This window comes from Medicago truncatula, chromosome 4 (assembly GCF_003473485.1).
Source record: "Medicago truncatula cultivar Jemalong A17 chromosome 4, MtrunA17r5.0-ANR, whole genome shotgun sequence".
Lineage (NCBI taxonomy): Eukaryota > Viridiplantae > Streptophyta > Magnoliopsida > Fabales > Fabaceae > Medicago > Medicago truncatula.
Window position 1 is genome coordinate 27,067,143 of NC_053045.1, and position 14,375 is coordinate 27,081,517.

The window sequence follows — 14,375 nt, forward strand, 5'->3', positions numbered from 1 at the left end:
ATGTTTCATATTCTCTCCATCATAAACGAAACCATGCATGATTGTGGTTATAACAATTTCTATACTCTATGTGACTATGAATCATATCAACAATATCAACAAAGTTCTTCCATAGACGAACGAGAATCAATGATGGAAGATATTTTGAACGTGTTCATGGAACAGTCTGTGATAAACATGCAGAATACCAAACGCAAATTGAAGAATTTGTCATGTACGTTGGAGATGATGAGTGCACAACTAGCTTTTTTGTCACTAAACATGGAAAGTCAAATCAACACTAAAACCATTATGAAAGATCGAGACGATAATCCAAGTGATGACGAGGCATTTAAAAAGAGTCTTGGAGAGGATGTTGAGGAGGAAGCGATAGAATTATAGGATGTGGAATAATGAAAATAGTAGAAGGAATAGAGACGTCACATGAAGTAGAACTTAATTAAGAATGGTCATATATTGAGGAGGACAACACTATTAATATAGAAGAAGTTATGATGGCTGCAGAGGAAATAAAAGGATTACTTGACAAGGAAGTATCATGTGAATAGGGGGGATGAAAGAGAGCAAGGCAGAACTTGATCGTGTAATAAACGTAATTTGTACCTTGTTTAACAAGCAAAATTTAGGAAGGATATGATCTCCACATCAACTCTACTTCAAATTTATGGAATTCCTCCCAAAGAAAAGAAATACAAAGGAGGATGTGTTGCCAGTCTCATCTTGGCCACTGTAACACCCCGTTATTAGAGAAAGTTAGTCTCACCTTTACCTTAGATTAGATGATCGGACTCTACAAGATTGCTCCTCTTCTCACAAGATTATTCTCTTCTCTGACTTCTCACTTTTCTCAAAAAAAAAAAAAAAAAACAGTTTGCACGTATTCTAAATTTTCTAACTCTAACTATCCCCTTTATATAAATCATTAACCTACTTATTTTTCCCTTATTTCCAATTCTGCCCCCCAAGCCTCATTATTCTAATTAATTATATTCCTCCACTAAATACTAAAATAGGGGCTACTAATATATTTCTCCACTAAATAATAAAATAGGGGCTACTAATAAATATCAAACACAACAAAAATATCACTTATCAAAATAAATCGATTAAATTATAAAAAAAAGACTCTAAACTCAATCAAATAAATAAATCATAAAATAGGGCGTTACGGCCACCCTATCAAACTTAAGTTCTCCCAAACGATTCATTTTTGGTGAATCTCATTAACCATTTTTACTTTTTCAGTTAGGCTCTTAGGTTATAGTTGATCCAAGCTAGGTGTGATTTTGTTGAACCTGTACCGGATATAGTCACACATAATACACCCCCTCTAGAGAATGTTGAGAATACTGAGCAGATTGATCAGACTGAGAATACGTCCTAATTAGAGACGTCAGTTGTCCCCCCCTCCACACTATTATTGCCAAATACTTTGGAAGGACCTTAAACTTCTTAGACAGATGAGGGTTTTGCAAAATAATAAGATCACATAAGAAGCTCTTACGCCTTATCTGATGAAGTAGAGGAAACAATTTAACAAATCTATTCCTACAATCTCGATCCAAGGGTGAACCGAATGATGGTTGAGCAACACCTTTTTTCTTAAGGACCACATTATTATTTTTTATTTTAACATGGTTTTCTTTTGAGGGTTTTGGTTTGGCCACCATCTTTACATATTTTTCCGTTGTTTTAATCTATATTACGAGTGGGTGGCAGAGGAAAATAATTATTGGGTGGACACAAGAATTTGGACTTTCTATTTGGTCACACACACACACAAAAGTTGACATACTATAATCATTTGAAAATTAATTATTATTTAATTATTATTTTTTCTACTTTTGCTTTTTTATGTGTGTGTGACCAAACAGTGAGTCTAAATCTTTGTGTCCACCCAAGAGTTGCTCAGCAGAGGATATAAGTTTCTTGGGATGTCAACTGAGTTGGGATCTCAGAGCCCTTCTCTTTAAAAAAAAAAGAGAAACGATATTTGTATAATCATTTTTCTAATAACTTTTGAACAACTTTCTATTTCATACTCATGTGATGTTATCATTTCTCTTCATTTTTCACTCTCCATTGTTTTTTAACCGATAAAAAGAAAGAAAAAGAAGGTTCTCATGGAAGTTATCAATAAATAGATGTGTCCCTTAATCAACCATTAACCAACAATGATGTGAACAATTACATGTTAATCAATTTTACACTTTTTATTTATGGGTCATGTTAATTTGTGTCCTTAGGACACAAGATAAGGAACTAAAAAGTAGAAATATTTCCTCAAATTTTGTGCATTTTATTTATTATAAATTCAAAAATTAAATTGAATGCACACATTCCAACAAAAAGTTATTATTATGGATTCCTTATCTTGTGCTCTAAGGATACAAGTTAACATTTTTCTAGAATCAGATTTACTCATTAGTATCCCCCTAATATTCATACAAGTATTATTTTATTTATTATTTTACAAAAATACATATTTTATTTTAGTAATACAATTTATATTTACCGAATCCTTAATTTTCCATTTCGCTTTTACAAAGGGATGTCACCAATATAAAATTTAAAAAATAAAATAGTCCAAAGGTTTAATTTTAATTTTAATTTGTTTTTCTTCCAAATTTAAAGACAATTTCAAAAAAATAAACCTTTGTTTTTTAAAATATTTTAGGATCTACAAAATTAATTAAACCTTTGTTTTTTAAGAAGAGTAGTCATAAGTAAACCGAAATGATAAAGGATTAGCCAAGGGAGTAAGGTGAGGGGGGTAAGGTTCCCGTTCTATCCATCTATCTATGCTGTGCTGCCATGGATGGCATTAGATTTGTCTCCAATTGTTACACCTTTCAATTCTCCAAAACCCCTTCATTTTCTCCTTTCCCTACTGCTTTTTCCACATACACCCCCTTTGTTTCATCACTAAGAGCTTCTCGTACTACTACTGCTACAACTACTACAGGTTAACCATCTTTCCTCATTTCTCTCTTCTTTTGCTGCTATAGCATTAATTTCGTCATTTTTATTTGAAAGTTAACAATTTAAGATATGATGATGTGCCTTATGAAGCACATACTCAGAAACCTTTGATACTTAGACACCGATAATAATTTGAGAAGATAGAAGCTATTGAATATAATTATATGTGTTGGTGTCATTATTTGTCGAACTCCAATGAGTAGTTCCTTCTGCTTCAGAAATAAGAAATTCAGTTCGGAATTTGAGATATCATGTATATATAATATATCACTGTTTGTTAACTTAGAGAGCACACATTATACTTTCTCCGTGGACAAATTAATTGAACAACAACAATAACCACGTCTTATTTCAATAAATGCGGTTGGCTACATGATTCAAACGACACCATATCGCTCTATCAAGCACAACATTTTATAGTATTTTGTTTTGGGTTTTCATAATCTTGATCTATGCTGACTAGCATGATCACAAGAGAATATGGCATTGCGAAGTAAAATATTTGGTTAAAAGACTAATACTCTGATTTAATTAGGTATGATACCGCCTTAACCTGTTATTACTTTTTTAGTATATGTATAATTTTTAGAGCTTAGATAACAAGAGCATTGGATTAAAAAGAATAGAAGTTTGAAATTCTAGTTTAATACCTTGTTGATACATTCAACTTAAGGGTTCTTCTAAACAACGGAACAAATGTTGCCAAGAACAGGCTTCTGCTATTTGATTGGGAATTTAATGGCCTCTTTGCTTATATTTCATATTGTAGACTACATATTTGGGTTTCAATTTTCTCCCTAGCCCTTATTATTAAAAGCTAATCAGGTGACATTCTTACAATGTTGTTAAATGACGGTCATGGCTGCCAAGGTGGAAATGGAATGGTGTGGCGGATTTTTTTTACCACTTCCATTGCCAATTTGTGAAGGGATTCCTGCCATGGTGGTGCCATAGGCTGCAATTGTGTGTTTATATGGCAGAATGTTGGCCTTCCGCCACGACAACACTGAATTCTTATCACTACTTTCTTTTTTATTCTAGGGTCTTCTTTTCTTTCCATTGATAATATTGTTAGATGTAAAATTATTCATGAACTTTCTTTCACTTAACGGCGTAAGCTTTGGGGAGAACTGATCTCGATTTGGTATCAGTGTCTCTTTGACCAAGTAATCAAGGTAGCTGAGCATGAGCATTGTCCTCACCTCAAGCCCCAAAAAACAAGGCTTTTGCATGAGGTGGCATAAATGAAAGTTGAATTTTAGCACACGATAGCATTGCAGGGCCGATCCAACTTATACTTTATTTTTAGTTTAGTATAGTATATAGAATATAATAGCTTATGTTAAAAAAAGGGCATCTGGTCTAATGGCTAAAGCTCCTAATTTTAATTAGAGGAGTGCTAGCAAGACACTCTATAGGCTTCATTTGATAAATTTTAATGGGTTTTACTTATTTTTCATACTAAGGTTAAACTTTATTAGATTTAACTTAAAAGCCTTGCATTAACATTTGCTTCATGCCTACAAATTTGTTGGGCCGGTGCTGGAGCTTTGTCCACTATTCATCAGTTGTAGGGTTTGGCAAGTAATTCAACGTTGTAGTTTCTATACCTATTGAAGTAAATGTTCTGCCACCATTATTTCTATCCATTGTGCACCTAAAAAAATTATACCTAATCATTGACATGGTATCCTATGTTTTCATGTCATTGGCATTCCGTTTCTGCTGAGAGCTAATTGGTTGGAATCCTTAATGTTTAGTGAGTGATGTAGATGAGGATGTCTTGCAAACATTTTTGAAGGATAGAGAATTAAATGGTGATTTTGTATCAAGAACTTGTGATTTACTATGGCGAATGGATATCAGAGATTCTGGTGATTATGATGTTAGTGAGCTCAATGACGACAACAATGCTCAACAAATAGAACAGGTGCGAATTTCAAACTATTCTGATTCAATTTTATAGTATTGATCGTGTGAGTTTTGGAAATTCTACACCTTGTACCAATCCAGTTGCGAATTCTGTGTATGGTTTCTTTGATCAGGCAATTCAGTTTCATATCATTCTTCTAATACTTGTAGATCATAGAGACTAACAGTGATGGCGGTTTTTTGAAACTTTCAAGTACCCAAGAGTGGTTATTAGGCGACAATTCTGCACCAGTAAACAGGAAGATGACTGCAAAGGTATGGTTTTTGTTTTTTATTTGGATTTGGTGTACAATGATTTTCTTGCATATGCCATTATCCCTTAACAAAAAGTTGGAAACTGGATGTGAAATTAATATACTTTTTCAACTAATTTTCAAGTTTGCCTTCTTTCCTGGTAACTAAATAATAATTCAATCATTTTATAATGTTTGATGCTTCACTTCATATATCAACAGACAATCCTAGACAACAGAGCAAGACTCAAGAAACTGAACGCGCTCAAATACCAATCTGTATGATACCTCTCTTGACTCAGTATGTTCTTTTGCTAAAGTCGGTAACACTTGCCTCAAGGCATGTATGTTTTGATCAGTAACTATTGTTCTGATATTGTTTAACCTGCTGATTTTTTATGTTTTAAAATTTTAGCTCAAGAAAGAATTATTACTTCTCTCTGTGGGTATTGGATTGGGTTGTAGCGGATATTGCTTGGTAGTTTTTTCTGTACAGGTAAACTTTAGATTTGCATACCTTTGTTTTTCCAGTCTCGTCAACTCACTATTATAATTCGTAACTAGATCAATTTAATGCTTCTTACCGCTCAATTATGTTCTTTCTTCATGATAAGATTAACTTTAGATGGATGTTATTTCCTATGTCTTATCATAATGGTTTAACTTTCACCATCTTGGTGTAAGTTCCAAATTATCTCTTTCATCTTGTAACAAAAATATGCACATCCACACATGTTGTCTATGTGCGTAAATTTTTTGTAGCGAACTGATTTTAATGCCCGTCTTTTCAGGCTGCTATAAGTTATGCAATTGGGGTCCTTTTCAGGTTTGTTGTTGCATTTTTCTATATTCTGTCTTGTTGAATTTAAATAGATTTGTGCTTGGCTCAAAAGTATAAAATTTTCGAAACATCACTTCAGATAAGTTTATGAGATTACTTTTGACGTACTGTAAGTGTAAACTCTTTACACTGTCAACCGATCATGAACTATCAATTGTATGACTTTTAAGGAAATATGATTAAAGTCAAATAGGGGGAGTCTTGACGCAATGGTAGAGTTGTTGTCACGTGACTGAAAGGTCACGGGTTCAAGTCCTGGAAACAACATCTTGTGTAAAAAACAGGGTAAGGCTGCGTACAATACACCAATTGGTGGGACCCCTTTCCAGACTCTGCGTATGTGGGAGCTTTAGTGCACCGGACAACTCTTTTTTGGTGGGACTCCTTCCCGGACCCCACTTATGCGGGAGCTTTAGTGCACCGGGCTGCCCTTTTTTATTAAAGTCAAATGTTTCTAATGATCTCATGGTTATGCTTGATTGACATTGTAAAAGTTATTTACACTGTCAGTGCATATCAATTAAATATTAAGTTTATTGTTCTATAAAATTTTAGAAACGCTTTTTTGAATCTGAGAAGCCTAGTGAATTTTAAATGGTTGGCTATCCCTATTTTAAACCAGTACTACATGTGTGGATTAAAAACAAGCTAATTAGCATTCACATTATACTATTTTAATCAGGCCAGTTAACTTAATATTTGTTCATGACAATTGCTCTCTCTGGGTCGAATGAAAATGAAATATGTAGCTGTCAATCTTCGTTGCTTATTTTGGTACTTCACTGATATACTATTTTCAATGCAGTTGCTTGTACCTTCAGCTCTTGTATCAACAAGCAGACAACATATCCAGTGAAACTGTTCCTCAAATATTCATGAAAAAGAAGTCAAAGAAGTACGGCCGAAAACTTTCACTTTGAATTTGTTTTAGTTGAGACAGTTAGCATTCTGTTGTTAATATTCGCTTATCCCTTGTTTTGATCAAAAAATATTTTATAAGCAGAATTGGCATAAGAAGCGAAGACCTTAGTGATTCTTTCGAGAAAACAATCAGGGGTAGCGGTATAGCACTTTCGTCACCAAGGCTTGTGATCCCGGCAGCAATTTATGGACTTTGGGCTGTGTCTCATCAGTATTTTATCAACGACTTGTTGGATTTTCAGGTAAACCTTGGAAACATCAAAAATTTGTATTAAAAACCACACTTTCTTGAGGGATTTAGATCGCATGCAGTCTAAAATCTGTCCATTAATGCAGTCAGGACATTGGTAGTCGTTGGATCAAGATCGAACAATGCATATTTTAAGTTTGGTATTTTAGATTTAAAAAAGAAAATCAAAATTTGCATGTTTTCTGCAGCTTCCGATTTTTATCCAACAACCAACAATGTTTTGACTGCATAAATGCGCGAATGTATAACTTCATGCAATCCAAATCCCTTTCTTGAGAGCGCTTTATTATTCTACTATCGTCTAACACATTGGTCATTTTGATTACTGTTTCGTTCTCCCTCAGCTTGTGCCAGCCATGTTTGGGATGTTTGTCTACAAAGCTGCTGCTCTTGTGCAAGTTTATAGAGACAATAAAGACTTAGGCTTTGAATTTCCGGAAGAATTTTGAAGGAAGGCTGAAGTGGCTGAAATATTTATTTTGCCATGTTCAGCAGATCACACTATTATTCCCTACATCCTCAAATATTGGAAATAACCAGCTGCATCCGGAACTAAGCACTACTTACATTTATCTTGTACCAAAAAATGTCATGTAGTATGTGTATATTGAAAGAATGGAAGATAATTTGAAATGATAAAAAAATAAAAGTCTGTTTAAGTCCAATGGTATGAGTTAGAACTTCTAATGAGTATAGAGAAAGTTCAAAGTTCGATCTTTGTTGCTAACAATTTTTCGCTCTAACAAACTAACTATTAACATTTGCCTATAAAAAATGTCTTTGTAGTATGCGTGTAAATGTAAGTTTGTAGTTATTCTACTTGGCCGTTGTTGTACACTTATTTAAGGCACCGTGTTTTTGGTTCGGCAATCATGTGATCATGAGAAGTCATCCAATGTAGTGTGACAAAATTGTTTCTTTTACTTTGGGAAATGTTACTTAAATGTAATCATGAGGTGTAAGGGAGAAAATAATTGATATCATTGCAGAACCATGCGTCAATGATAATTGATAAACCATCATTAGTCTTATTAATTATGGAATTCCGATTTTTTCAACAAAAAAGGCATGAGGCGACTTGCATGTCATAAGTATTTGTTCAGAACCTTGATCTTGATTAGAAACTAAGATACATACTCCAACAAAACACTAGATAACAATAATTTACAAACTCCCAATACAAGCTAAATTTATAAGGAATGCATATCCTACAAGAAACAATTTTGCAATAAACAATATTACAAACTCCCAATGCCTGCAATTACAAGTTAGAATAACTCCACATAAGACAATTTTTCATGTTAATCCATTAAAACAATCCACTAGATACAGCATACAATATATCCTACAAAACCAAAAAAACCTGCTCTAAAACTGTACTCCCAATGCAAATGGAAATTAACATCACAAACTATGTGTGAATCTGTCACACAGAGTATCCAGATTGCAGAATCCTGATTAAACCAAATTGCTCACATCCACAGTTTAGAAACGTGGCATACAAGCAACAACTTCCAACTCAGAAAGATGTGGTGCCAACTAAATGTACGAACACTTGGAGGATTAGGAAAAACTACACTTGCAAAGGCAGTGTTTAATGTTAAGAGTTTAGATGAGACTTTTCCATTGAAGATGTGGGTGTGTGTTTTGAACTTGCAAATCTGCTTGTTAAAATACTCAATTCAGCTAGTGTTAGTGGTTCTGTTGCTCCTACTAAGCCAATTCACCAAGAGAAGTTTAGAAACCTTGATTTGGAGCAGCTAGGAAATCATCTGAGAAAAGATGTTTTGCTTGCTTCTCCCTCTTTGGAAAGGACTTTCAATTTGGGAGGCACTTGGTTATGGGAGGCACTTGGTTTTCATGTTCATGTGTTATGGGAGGCACTTGGTTTTCTTCCACAACCAAACAGAGGTAAAACCTTGGTAGATATTAGCATTCAGTTTCTGCATGAGCTTTGGTCAAGATCATTCCTTCAAGATTTTGAAGACATTGGTGATGTTTGTTGTTACTTTAACTTGCATGATTTAGTGCACGATCTTGCATTGTATGTTGCAAAAGATGAGTTTCAGTTGTTGAAATTTCATAATGAAAATATATCAGAGAATATTCTTCATCTGTCATTTATTGAAAATGATTTGCTTGGCAAAACACCAATTCCTACTGGTCTAAGAACTATCATATTTCCTAAGGGAGCCAACGATGAAGCTTTCTTGAACATTTTGGTATCAAGGTGCAATTAGATAACGATATCCCGAAGTTAAAACTGAAGTTGCTAAATCTTGTATCTTTGCCAAAACTTGTGAGTATTCCTAAATGGTTGCAAGGATCTGTCGACACATTACACACCTTGCAAATTGTTTACTGTGAAAATCTTGATGAGCTTCCTGAGTGGTTATCAACTCTTATTTGTCTCAATAGACTTGTTATTCTAAATTGTCCGAAATTGCTTTCGCTTCCTCAAGACACACATTGCCTTCCAAACCTTGAAAATTTATTAATTAAAGGTTGTCCTGAATCACACATCAAACAAGTGAAGGTTGACTCAAGAGAAGTAAAAATTAAAAGGGATTTATAGATATATCCCGATCAAGATTTAAAGGTATTAAAATGCTTGTATTTTCTTTTTCTTTTTTGTAATAATAAATTGTTTATAAGACTTGTTTTTTTTACTAGTCATGTATGATTTATTTTGTATGTTTGTATTTCGCTGTCTTAGAATAATTGTATATTTTTTCGGAGCAAATCGACCAAATAGCTCGAAAATCGGATTTTCGATTAGAACATGGCAGGAACAACTAACAATGACCTAAAACACGAGGATGTAGGTTAGAATGGTTAGTATGGTTCTTAAACTGACTATATATGTGTTACAAACAGGCTCAGTCTTTATGCTAATACAGTTTAGATTATATAATCCGAATTATTTTCTCTGAATTATTGGCACAAGAAGGGTGTTTAGTGGGTGTTCGGATTTTATAATCCAGAAAGAAAAAAACAAGGAACACGCCATAGTTTTTGGAGTGTTCGGATTGTATAATCTGAATTAGTGAAAAACTCATTTTTCACCCCAAAACATGGGAAAACTCATAGAATCCAAAAACCTCATGGGTATTTTTGTAAAAAAAAAACAAAAAATAGAGTGCGCGCGAAATGAACAGAGTGGAAAAAGAAACAGTCTTGTATTAATATCTATTCTCACACAAGTCTCACACTTACGTTTCAACCCAATATTTTGAGATCTAGTCAAAATGGAAATAAATTCAATATTCTACATTCTAACTGTGTTTATTTCATTTTAGGATGGTGAAATGGTGATGCAAGTCAATGAAGATGTTTGAAGTTGAAATTTAGTTTGTTTATCAAATCATTTAACTAGACTATCTGGTCATTTTAGTGAACTATCATTATAATTTATATTTAGAATTTATTTCGTATCATTTTATGTGAACTATTTGGTTTGTAATTAATTTGAGATTTAAAGTTGTGTGTTAAAGTTTGTAATTCGATATTTAATATGCAATATGTTGTAATTTGAGATTTAATACGCAAGTGAAACTGATTTAGAATGCATGTTTTCAACCGTAAAGCTAGCAATATTTTAATGAGGTGGCCAAACATAAAGATTTTTTTCTTAAACTAATCTAACTAGGCAGGAAAAGAAAACTCACAATACTTACTACTTATATAAAATGTTCTTTATAAAATATACACTTGATTAAATAAGAACAGATTATACCAAAAATACGGTAATAGCATATTGTACCAAAAAAGCCACAATAGAATAGCGAATTGTACCAAAAAATCTACAACAAAAGAAATAAAAACTAATAGTAGCTATATATGAAAATTGAACTCAGCGACCCTTCAAACACTCAAATTCATCCATAATTGCATCTGAGCTAAACTGACTTGCAATTTCCTTTTCAATGTAAATAATCAAGCTATTTGCAAGAAAATCATCTATCATTTTGTTTCTTTGTTTTGTCTTGAGATTTTTCATTGATGAGAAAGTTCTCTTCGTTGTTGCTGTGGAGATTGGGAGTGTTAAAATGAGAAAGTTCTCTTCGTTGTTGCTGTGGAGATTGAGAGTGTTAAAACAAGATGAATCAATCTATCAATTAAATGATAACGCATTGACTTCCTCGATCCTACTTGGAGATTGGGAGTGTTAAAACAAGACGAATCAATCTATCAATTAAATGAAAAATGCACATGAACTTTGAATTTTCGAAACTTGGTTTTAATGAACGAAATGATGAGGTTATGACTTGTCTTCTGTAACAATGGACTTAGAACAGCAAAGTAGGATTAATATGACCTTGAAACTTGATTTTTGTGAGAAAAAAATGTCAAAATGGATTAGCTTTGGAATTAATAGACGAACTTTGATGAAATGTTGAAATATGACTTGTTAGCTTGCAAATGACTTATGCTCATGATAATACGTTGGATTAGGGTGGAATTGAGGATTAATATGCATGAGAAATGATGAATTGTGTGAAAATGTCAAAATAGACGATTTTGTGAAAATAGACGAACTTTGGTAAAATAAGGAATTTTGATTTGATAACTTGTAATTGACCTTGCATTCATGATAGAATGATGAAATATGAATGAAACAATGATTGATTGATGTATAATAGGTTTGTTATCATGATGTGAGTGATTGTTGTTCGTCTATTATGTGAATTGTGCTTCATGAAACGATGTTGTTTCTTTGTGGTGATGATTATTTGATGATGAATATGTAGAGATGATTATTTGATGATGAATATGTAGAGATGATTATTTGATAATTGTTGATATGTGGATGTATTTTTTGATCATGTAATATGGTGAAAATGTAGAGAATATGAAGAGTTAATTGGTGTTGTGCATTACCAAGTCAATACTTGGCATTCATGCATTCATAAGTCCTATACGTAGAGAATATGTGGAGAATATGTAGAGAATATGTAGAGGGGTCAATCAGTAAAATTACCTCTGACATCCAAATGGTACCACATACATGTATAGTCGAGTCTAGAGCATTACATGCACTTGAGATGTATGCTAAGCTAAACATAGCTATTTTCTCTTGTTCTATTTCTTCTAAATCTGATATATGGCTTCTAGATTCAGGAGCCAATGAACACATTGTTTCATCCGCACATTGGTTCACTTCTTATAATAAAATTAATCCTAAGCTTGTAAATTTACCTAATGGTACTTCAATACTTTTTTAATATGTTGGTACCATTCATTTTTCACCTCAATTTCACCTTGACAATGTTTTGTATTCACCTTTATTCAACTTAAACTTGATTTATATTTCCAAACTTTGTCAGACTTTGAATTTTCATGCCATTTTTCGTGATAATAAATGTTTCTTACATGATCTTCACTCCTAGAAGATGATTGATTTGGGTGATCAGATTGAAGGTCTATATAGATTAGCTTTAGATTCCTTTAATCTTCCTTTATGCAATGATTTTTCTGTTAATCGTGTTTCCTCCAATACAAATTTAACCATTCCTTCTTCTGCTTTATGGCACTTCAGGTTAGGTCATGTATCTCATAAGACACTTTCTTATATGTCTCAATTATATCCTAGTTTTACTTTTGATCATAATGCTATTTGTGACATATGTCATTTTGCAAAACAAAAGAAATTACCTTTCACTTCTAGTTTGTCTGTTACTTCTAGCAAGTTTGCACTTTTGCATTTTGATATTTGGGGTCTTTATCCATTATTTCTGTACATAATCATAAATAATTTCTTACCATACTTGATGATTACAGTATATTTGTTTGGATTGTTCTATTAAAATCCAAGTCTGAAGTATCTCAACATGTCAAAAATTTCATTTCCCTCATTGAAAATCAGTTTCATATTACTCCTAAAGCTGTCAGGTCTGATAATGGTCCTGAATATTTACTTCATTCCTTTTATGCCTCTAAGGGTATCTTGCATCATAAATCATGTGTTGAGTCCCCCCAACAGAATGGTAGAGTAGAAAGAAAACACCAACACATTCGCAATGTAGGAAAAGCCCTTTTATATCAATTCAAACTTCCCGCTTCTTATTGGTCATATGCTCTCATGCATGCTACTTTTATCATCAATAAAGTTACTTCTCCTAATCTTCACAACAAATCCACATACCAGTTACTCCACAATAAGATCCCTGATATTAAATCTTTCAAATTTTTTGGTTCTTTATGTTACTCAACTACTCTTCAAACACAAAGATCCAAGCTTTCACCTAGAGCCAGAAAATCTGTCTTCTTAGGTTACTCTATTGGTTTTAAAGGTTTAGTTCTCTTAGGCATTCATTCTAGACAGATTCACATATCCAGACATGTCAATTTTCATGAACACATTTTACCTTATCCCTCTAATCCCTCATCCATAACTACTACCTGAAACTATTTTTCATCTGATACTTGCTCTGTAAGTAACCTCATACCTGACAGTCCTCATACTCCCTCTCCACCTATTATAGATCTTGATCCACCATATATTGAACCTACACCACCTACACCATCTATTTCGCCACCTATTATCAGAAAATCTTCCAGAACATAAATCTCCCATCAGACTTACATGACTATATCTGCAATAATGCATCTGCTTCATTTCATGCTTTATCTGTCAATGTTAAATATCCTATTTCACCAAAGTCCATCTATTTTTTCCAAAGTTCGTCTATTTTTACATATTTCATCAAAAACCAAATTACACAATCATAAACATCCTAGTCAACCCTACATGCTTCTTCTATATTCATTATCATAGTAGTTACATAATCATTACATTCAAGAAAACATTATTTCGTTTTAACACATGCTTATGTTCAAATTCTAAATCAAAGTTCGTCTCAAAATTAACATAACTCATTCATTTTCAAGCAATCATGGTTACATAACTTTAATTCATCAAAACAACATAAAAAAATCACATAAGGAACACCCAGGGATGTCGGAAAACATCCACAAAAGGCCGAAACGCACAAAACAACATGTGATGTTCGACACATCTGGCGAGATACCTGCTCGCTCAGCGAGCTCTGATCCCCTAGGAGTTCAGAAAATGGGTTCCCTCTCGGGAAACCCTCAAAACTTCTCAGAAATCCCAATTGTCCCAAAATCGTTGTATAAATATCACCCAAAGTATATACAATTAAAATGAACATTTAAAACACATCAAAACATGGATTTCACGTTTAAATTCATG

At 33.2% G+C, this 14,375-nt stretch overlaps 1 protein-coding gene across 1 annotated transcript; it reads left to right on the top strand.

The window, feature by feature from the left end:
• Window positions 1–2,715: 2,715 nt before the first annotated feature.
• Window positions 2,716–7,824, top strand: LOC25492260 (uncharacterized). Its single transcript, XM_024781065.2, has 9 exons — window positions 2,716–2,965; window positions 4,743–4,912; window positions 5,065–5,169; window positions 5,370–5,426; window positions 5,563–5,643; window positions 5,939–5,973; window positions 6,794–6,883; window positions 6,992–7,151; window positions 7,504–7,824. The coding sequence occupies exons 1-9, from the start codon at window positions 2,815–2,817 to the stop codon at window positions 7,606–7,608; spliced, it is 954 nt and encodes a 317-aa protein (XP_024636833.1). The 5' UTR covers window positions 2,716–2,814; the 3' UTR covers window positions 7,609–7,824.
• Window positions 7,825–14,375: the final 6,551 nt, after the last annotated feature.

What these genes read in the sequence shown, in the direction of transcription:
- LOC25492260 (XM_024781065.2), top strand. Translation starts at nt 2,815, where the DNA reads ATGGATGGCATTAGATTTGTCTCCAATTGTTACACCTTTCAATTCTCC. An exon ending in ACGCGCTCAAATACCAATCT is followed by an intron (nt 5,427 to 5,562) that starts GTATGATACCTC and finishes TTAAAATTTTAG; the next exon opens with CTCAAGAAAGAATTATTACT. An exon ending in ACGACTTGTTGGATTTTCAG is followed by an intron (nt 7,152 to 7,503) that starts GTAAACCTTGGA and finishes GTTCTCCCTCAG; the next exon opens with CTTGTGCCAGCCATGTTTGG.